General features: G+C 42.4%; 1 protein-coding gene across 1 annotated transcript in view; it reads right to left on the reverse strand.

Moving 5' to 3' along the window:
- Nucleotides 1-567: 567 nt before the first annotated feature.
- MB21D1 (Mab-21 domain containing 1) overlaps nucleotides 568-8,708 on the reverse strand; it is a 26,046-nt gene continuing 17,905 nt past the window's right edge. Inside the window, exons 3-5 of the mRNA XM_019537640.1 lie at nucleotides 5,411-5,659; nucleotides 3,717-3,819; nucleotides 568-2,136 (exon numbers count right to left, since the gene is read on the reverse strand). Coding sequence (XP_019393185.1) covers nucleotides 1,782-2,136; nucleotides 3,717-3,819; nucleotides 5,411-5,659 — 707 coding nt within the window. The 3' untranslated portion in view covers nucleotides 568-1,781. The remainder of the gene's footprint in view (nucleotides 2,137-3,716; nucleotides 3,820-5,410; nucleotides 5,660-8,708) is intronic.

Consider the following 8,708-nt stretch of genomic DNA (forward strand, 5'->3'; position numbering starts at 1 on the left):
TGCGAGGAGTCCCACCGGGTCTCCGTGATCCATACCAGGTCATATTGCCCACTATAGATCAGGAAGGCTAGCTCCTGCTGCTTGTTCCCCATGCTCCTGGCATTGGTGTACGGCAGGGGTGGGCAAAATGCTGCCTGAGAGCCGGATGCAGCCTGCCAGGCCATTCTATCCGGCTCGTGGGGCCCCTAAAAAATTTAGAAAATTAATGTTTATCTGGCCTGGGCTGCCTGTCTTGTGGCCCTCGATGTCTTCCCAAAACCCGGTAAGCAGCCCTCTGCCCAAAATAATTGCCTGCCCCTGGTGTACAGGCAGCTGAGGCAACTGACACCCTTGATTTCCTGAGATGCTGTGGGAGAACTGTTTGGTTAGCATTTTAAAATCAGTTGTACTAGCATCTCCACAAGGAAGCTTTCCTGTGTGCCAGGAAATATAATTTGGGAATAGTAGAGTTATCCTTAAGCACATCTTTTATGATGCATTAGAATCTTTAGTACTTAAGAACTTTCATTTACCTTCAGATTTATAAAGCAGGTGTTCCTCTTCAAGATAGCTAAAACAGAAAGATAGCTACTTCAATTTTAATATTGTTATACCACTGCAACATATGAACATTGCTAACATTTTTGCAATACAGATTCCTGTAGTTAAGTTGCACAGGGAAAGCCACAGGGTACAAGATAGAATCAAACTGCATAGATGATGAACTGAGCATTCATGGGTGCTTGCTCTTAATCTAGATTCCAAACAAAGTAGTTATCTTCAGTGTGGTATTGCTCATTGGTGGTATCAAAGTTCATCATATTTTTTTCAGCTTCAGACACTGCACTTGTCCCAACTCTGTATTCTGTAATTGTATTTAAGGTTAATTAAAAAGCTTTGTGATTGTGGAGACTTCTCCAATTGCATCTTTATTTCGTTATACATTTCCAGAGGTATTTTAAAGTGATACAGCTGTAATGGTACAGAAATTATACAAGTCTAGGATTGCTTAGGGTGATTTCTTTTTTAGTCAGCCAGTGAAGTGTTTTGCATTCAAAATCTTGTGTAACTTTATTCCAACTACATAGTTGTTCCAATACAGGATACCACCCCAAGAAATCCTTGCCTCTTACATAAGGAAATAAAGGCAGTTATCTGAGGAGTTCTTCATAAAGTCAGCAGCTATATTCTGTCTGTTGATGTAAAGAATAACCATTAAGAAACAAATCCTAAATAATCAGCATTGTGTCCTATTTCAGGCTGGTATAATTCCACTAACTTCAGATTTGCACCAGTGTAAGTGCATATTTTGGCCATTTGTCTAGTTCTGTTTAAGAAACTTCCATAGGCAGCGCCTAGGGGAGGCGTGGGGCAGGGGGAATATGCCCCCCCTGAGATTAGCCACTACTGGCTATTTTGTGTGATCACCACCACCTCCAGCTTCTGTGGGCAGTGCCTGTTTGCTGCCAACTACAAATGGTGCCCCCGCTCCCCCCCAGTTTTGGGAGACACCAGTCATTTATGGTCACTTCCATAACTGAATCCTTATATTCTTGCTTTATTGACTGGGTGACCAGATGATGCCTTTATATGCAGAATAATAGGAAGGAGTTTGGAATGGGTAAAAATTAGCTATTAACTATGCTTTCAGTGTACCTGGAAGGATGTCTTCCCTTCTGTTTATAGTCCTTCCCTGCTGAGTAGTATAAATTTAAATATGTAAATATCATTTATTGAACCCATTTTAAATTTTCAGATTTATAAAATCCAAATTAAAACCTAGGAAAAATGGTATGGCCTCTTTAGTTCTCCAGTTCAAATATTGGGAAATTATTATTTAATTCATATTCAATTTTCCTTGAAAGGAAGTTAATGCTTGCTGTATCAACCAGGTCAGGACTGAACAGGTTGTGTTTAGGAATAAAAAAGTGAGGAAGGTCTGACTTTTGGAGACAAACCAGAAAAAAATGCACGAATTTAAGAAAACAACAATCAAGATCTTTAGACTGCCAGTCCTTGTCTTCTGGCCAGTGAGCGCACATGTGGAAGAAGGCAGTTTTGGCATGATAGGAACAGAATTTATCCAGCTCTCTTCTGCTTTTGTGCTTTGCTTTAAGCTGTTCCAGAAGATGCTTCAGAAGTTTAAGACACTCTTTCCTGTTGAATAAAAAGTATTTTTAAAAATACCTCATTTGGTCTAAGCAAGTCTTTCCGAAAATGTAAAAATTCTGTACTTTTTAATTAATTTTATGAGTTATGATACCACCCTGAAAAAGTTAATTAACAAATCTTGCCAGTAATTTTTGCTATAAAATATGAAAATGCAGGTGCATCTTACACATCACATTTATTGCAAAGATTCCCATGTAGAAATTTAGGTAATCCTAAAATTAAGGGACTGTGTAGCCAAGGAAACTTCAATAGTAGCAGAAACTTGGTGGCAAAAGCTGTCCTTCCCTGATAGTGAGGGGAAATGTTGAAACATTCCTGTGGAGTGAATATCCCCTAGAATGGGTGAGGTCTTTTGGAATGGGGAATCTGGCCACAAGGTTAAAAATAACACTTTTAAGGCAAAGGCAGTGATTTTCCTAATGATATTATGATTTGGGTCAAGAGAACTGAGAGAAGCACAAGGTAAACTGTAGAAGTTAACCTTTTATCTTTTACACACAAATCTTAATTACATGCTTTGGTTCCCATTCTCTTCCTATGAAGAATGCAAAATGGATTAATCTAAAAAGTCAGTTTCTTAGACAATAGAATATCAAAACACTCTTTACCTAATTGCCTACACTTCTAAGTGCCTCAAAAAGTAATTTTAACTTGTACCCAATGTCTAGAATACACAGCTGTTAAAACTTATGAAGGTTGAATCATCACTTCTCAGCCATAACCCTTTTAACAGGAAGCAATTTTTTAAATGACTCGCATAGGCATTAATCATATTATTTATTTCATAATGCAAATATGTGGCCTCAACCTGGTCTATATAGTATGCCTCAATCTCATACTGACTAAATGGAAGTGAAGTGCACTTTGTGCTGTAGAAGATTATATTTACTTAACTAAAACAGAAAGATGTTTTCAGGATTAAAGTGCTTTCCAGATAGTTTCAGAAATCAGTCAGAGAAGTAGAGCTGTAAGGGAACTCCAGAGGTCATCTAGTCCAACCAACCCTGTGACTGAGGCAGGATCATTCATATCCAAACCTTCCCATACAAACCACAATCTAAACTCTGCATAAGACTGCCATTAACCTTGACACAACACAGAACTAACACCCTAACTTGCCACAGGTAAAGCAGGGGAACCATGACAGCCAGTGTCCTGCTTCTATAAAATATTGACAATATATGCTCAAGAAGTCCCGGGCAGAGGGTCCTACCCCGTGATAGTGGAAGGCAAAAACTCCCAGAGTCCATACCAATCTGATCCCAACTCCTTCCTGACCCCAGATCAGTCTGATCCTGAGTGGAGAGGCAAGGCCCTGTAGCCTGGAACCTCTGACTTCGGTCCCAGCAGGAGCACTGGCACAGCCCAGTCAAAGTCCCCAGCCTTGGCTGTAGCCAACACACACTGCCTCTGGGGAGTCTTAAAAATACTCTGTTATACCTATGGAATCCTGTTTCGTCTTGCAAAAGATTTTCTAAATTTGTAATCCGAAAACTAAAATACTTGCGGGACTAGCATAATGATTTAAAATAAGCTAAAGAACAAAGGTGTCATGAGATACTGACCTACAACATTTTACTTCATCATATTCACAGCAAGTTTTTGTGTTCCCATGATTCTTTATAATGTCCTTTTCAATATGTGAAAAAGAGAGCCGCCAGGTGCTTGCTAAATTAAAAACAAATGAACAAACTTTAATTCTTACCTGTGTATGACTTTTCCCTGTAATTATACCGCTTCTTTAAGTTTTCCCAAAGTGAATGTGTTTGAAATACATGCAATTATTGTCTGATTCAAAATTCAGTTAAGTCTGCAAATGTTAAAATGCCACAATCATGTGACTTTTACATGTTATCATTACAGGGCAGAGTTGAGATTCTTTGGGGATCCTAACTGAATTAACATACTTTAATATGTTTGGATTTCTTTCAAGTGTAAGTTTAACAAGTGTCCAGAATTTCTAATGTGTGATTTGGGGGAGAGGAAAGGGGATTACAATATATACACATAAGTCTTTCACCCTTATTACTGAAATATTCCACATTCTTTCTGTAGTGTGGGGGTCCAAGACTGACCACAATACTCCAGGTGTGGCCTCCACCAGGGCCAAATAGAGGGTAAGAATCACTTCTATCAAGCTGATGGCAACAGTCCTACTAATGCAGCCCAGTATGCTGTTAGCCTTCTTTGCAGCAAGGGCACACTGTTGAATAGTTCTATTCCAAGGCATTCACTTCGCTCTAAAAAGCAAAAGAACTGCTAAAAATATTTAATAGGTTTAAACTACGTTATTTTTCTAGCGCTAGCACTTGGCCATGACTTTTCCATGTTGATGTATATATTGCTCGTTATGCATGCTCTATATATGCAGATGCATGTTTTCCTTCATTCAACAGATTTCTGTTGAGAATATAAAAATGGGTAACAAATAATGCCTCCTAAACATACATGGCCAATAGGTACCACAGCACTCTTATCAGGAGGATAAATATGCACTATAGGCATTACCCAAATGATTTCTATCCAGAGGTAGCCAAATTGAGATTAAGAAACAGATCCAGTATTCCTTTAAGAACTAATCTTCTTTCCATAACATAAGAACAATATAGAGTTCTTGCTAGATACAAAGTTAACATAAGACCTTTTACAAAAAGGTAACTTAGGCCCCTGGTAGATGTTACATTAATGTCTTAATTGTGCCACACAAATAGTAATATGCCACACATTCAAGCAATTGATGCCATAAAGTAGCAAACCAGCTGGAAAGATGTGTTCCACATCTAATATGGAACATCTTTGTGGCTGGTTTGTATGTGTGGCATGTTAAAACTGAGCAGTGCAGCTCAATGCACAGGTTTAAACTTCTGTACTAGAGGTAGTAGGGAAGGGCATCAGTCCCCTTTGCGCTGAACCTATCAACCCATGTACGAGACAGCCCTATGCAACTTCCTGAGCTGGGGGACTCCACCCCAGCTGCACATTTTAACTTGCTGGTTCCTTTGGAACCTGGGATCCCAGGCTCCACACACCAGCAAGTTGAAAGGGTATGACAAAAAATGAAGTATCAGGGACCAGTTCCTGCTCCTGAGCTCTGCATTGGCAGTTATGATTTGGATCAGTCCCTGATCCTAAAAATCATGCATGCTGCCATGCATATATGATGTAGGTGGACACCATGATTTTTGGGATCTTGGATCCGATTCAATCATGCCACTAAATTAATGTCTACCACTGTCCTTAGTGTTTTTGTTTTGATTACCTTTTATCACCCTTTCATTTTTGGCATGTTTGGGTACTAGGTAAAGTGGGTTCTGTTTAAAGACCCGTTTGACTTTTTTCCCAAGCCACTGGTCAATGTTTAAGCCATCCTTTGTACTTCTGGGCCAGCTCTGACTTCGATACTCCAAAGCCAAGATTATATCCACTGATATTTGTGCTTGAGGTTTCTCAATAAGAAGTGTTACTGCAGGGCTTCCAGGTTTTTTTCTCTTCACAGTTACAGTCATGTCTGTTAATAGGAAAGAAATAAACTTCCTTCAGTAATTCTTTTCTCTAATATGAAAAGGTTACATAGGTTTTTTTCTTAACTATAATGGGCTGCTATCTTAAATGTCAACATTAAAATACCAGTGTGCAGTTAAACTTTTACAAGGTGTGAATGAAGTAATGTTAAGTATTTTAACTAAATTAGTATAATTCAAATACATAATTTATTAGATGTGTAAAAAATTAAGTAGAAAGCATGAAAACTACAAAGAACTTGAGAAGGGAGTAACTTGACATTCACTTCTTTTAAATCTAGGATAAGTAACCAAGCCACTTTTATAAATAGATACTGTAAAATCTAGCAGACTACATCCTTAATACTTTCACCAGGGTTATCCAACTTCTGAATGTCTGGGAGCTGTACAGCCCTTGCACTGCACCCTGCATACTAATTTCAAGTCAAAATACTTTGTTTTTTACTCAATTTGAAGATGGAGGCCATTTTGAGAGAAAAAGTATTTTAAACGCATGTCTTCCAGTCAAAAGAAACGTAACAAAAGAAACAGGCAGTATGTGGAATAACAAAAGTTTCTTCAAGTGTCTGTCTGTGTGTTCCATTTACAGCGCACGTGGACCTTGTGGACCAGAGCTGGGAGTGCTTTAACCAGCAGTCTGTTGTGCCTTCATACTACTGTTCTCAAAACAAGATTTGCTTTTACCTTAGGTCATACTCCTGATGAAACATGACCAGGTTCTTTCTCCTGTTTGTTCCCTAAAGCTAAGGACAGAAGTTGCACAAGCTGGTTTAAGTAATCAGAAACTGGTTTAAACCTGGTACAGAAGTTCAGTGCATATAAACCACTTCCAAAATTGCTAAAAGTAGTTTAAGATAAACCTGGTTGAATGTAGTATCAGACGTAACTGATTTAGGTCAAACCAACTTATAAAACTTCTGTCCCAGCCCCCTTCCTGGTTCAAGTTAAATGAGTCCTTGAGTATCCCAGGATGCTTTGCAGCCCTGGGCTGGGCTGGGCTGGGCTGGACTGTGCTGTCGACTTCAGGGGAGTATGATTGGCTCTGCTCCCTAGCCAGAGCACTACTACTACTAAGCTTCTTAGCCGGCTGGCTAAGAAGGGGATGGTGCTGGGGGTGGGAACCCCGGCTCTGGATCCCAGTCAGGGTCTGCCAAGCAGAGGCAGAGCAGCCCCTCACAGGCTTTTCCATCACTTGCTGCTGGAGCAGAGGGCGGGGGTGGTCAGACCCTGGGCCAGGCTGGCAGGATGCTGGGGTCTGCCTGGCAGGGACAGGGTAGCCCTGACAAACTTTTCCCTACTCGCTGGTCAAGCTGCAGGAGCAGGGGGCGTGGCCAGACACCGGCCCTGGGCTAGCATCTGCCTATTCCCTACCCCTGCTGGAGTGGCAAGTAGGGAAAAGCCTGGCAGGGGCTGCTGCGACACTGTCAGGTAAACCCCAGGAAGAGAGGATTTAAATCCTCCTCCCTCATGTCCACCTCAGTGTGCAGGCTACTAGAGCAGTCAACAGAGAAAAGCCAGGCAGGGGCTGCTGTGTCTCTGCAAGCAGACCACAGCTGGGGTGTTGTGTGGGCAGGGGAAGGGTTTTAAACATCCTTCCATCCCCTCTCTTCCACCTCATCATGCTGGCCCTGGCTGGGGTCTGGCTATCTCCTCCACCCCCACTTCAGCAGGGAGCAGGGGAAAAGCCTGGCGGGAGCTTCTCCCCCCCACACACTCTTGGCTGGGGTCTGTGCAGGCTGGGATACCTACTGGTACCTTTAAACCTCCACAGTCATACTCAGCAGGCCTGGTCACGCCACCCACCTCCCCCACTTAGCTTGAGCAGGGATGGGGAGGAAAACCCTGAAGAGCTTCTTTCCCAGCTTCCCTCCAGCCTTCCAGCCACTACTGAAGAAAAGGGAGAGCTTGCTCTAGCACCCCCCAGCTTCTGGCTGAGCCACTGCAGGCATGTGGCTGTATTTCCAGAATCAAATGAACGTCTGTTCACTTGCTTCTCAGTTCAATTAATGCAGTGTAGACTAGCATGCAAAGATTGAATTGATTCATCCTTGGGCTTCTTGATTGTCTGTACTTAGCCTAAAGAGTCTTTTGTGACTCCTGTGTTTCAGTAACGGGTTAAGTCTTACTGTTTTGTAAAAAGAATGATGAAGATGGTGCCTCCAGAATTGTACTCACCACTATTCTACACATCAGTTATGGCCAGGGTGACTGGTCCTGTTGGCCTCCTTACAATCCCAAGAATAACCTAAGTGGACACCTACACAGTCAGGTGGGTGGCTAACTGGCTTAGGGACTGCAGCCAGAGAGTGGTGGTGGACGGGTCGTTCTCAACCTGGAAGGAGGTGGGCAGTGGGGTCCCGCAGGGTTTGGTCCTTGGACCGCTGTTATTTAATATCTTCATCAGTAGTTTGGACAAGGGGATGGAGAGCACTCTCTCCAAGTTCATAGATGATACCAAATTATGGGGCAGAGTTAACACACTGGGGGGCAGGGAGCAGATACAGGCCAACCTGGACAAGCTGAATCAATGGGCAGAACAAAATAGGATGCAATTCAACAAAGATAAATGTAAGGTACTCCACCTAGGAAGGAGGAATCCCCAGCACACCTACAGGTTGGGGGATGACCTCAACAGCACAGGGGCTGAGAAAGACCTTGGAGTCATAGTGGACTCCAAGATGAACATGAACTGGCAGTGTAATGATGCCATCAACAAAGCCAATCGCACCTTGTCGTGTATTGGCAGATGCATGACCAACAGATCAAGGGAGGTGATGCTCCTCCTCTATGTGGTCAGGCCACAGTTGGAGCACTGTGTCGTTTTGGGCGCCACACTTCAGGAGGGACACAGAGAAGCTGGAGAGGTTTCATAAATTTCATAGACGTTAGGGCTGGAAGGGACGTCGGAAGATCAAGTCCAGTCCCCCGCCTGAAGGGCAGGAAGTCAGCTGGGGTCATAGGATCCCAGAAGATAAGCATCCAATTTACTCTTGAAGGTGTTCAATGTAGGTGCTTGAACCACCTCCGCTGGCAGGC

Source organism: Crocodylus porosus, unplaced genomic scaffold (genome assembly GCF_001723895.1).
Source record: "Crocodylus porosus isolate Cpor-Errol unplaced genomic scaffold, CroPor_comp1, whole genome shotgun sequence".
Taxonomy (NCBI): domain Eukaryota; kingdom Metazoa; phylum Chordata; order Crocodylia; family Crocodylidae; genus Crocodylus; species Crocodylus porosus.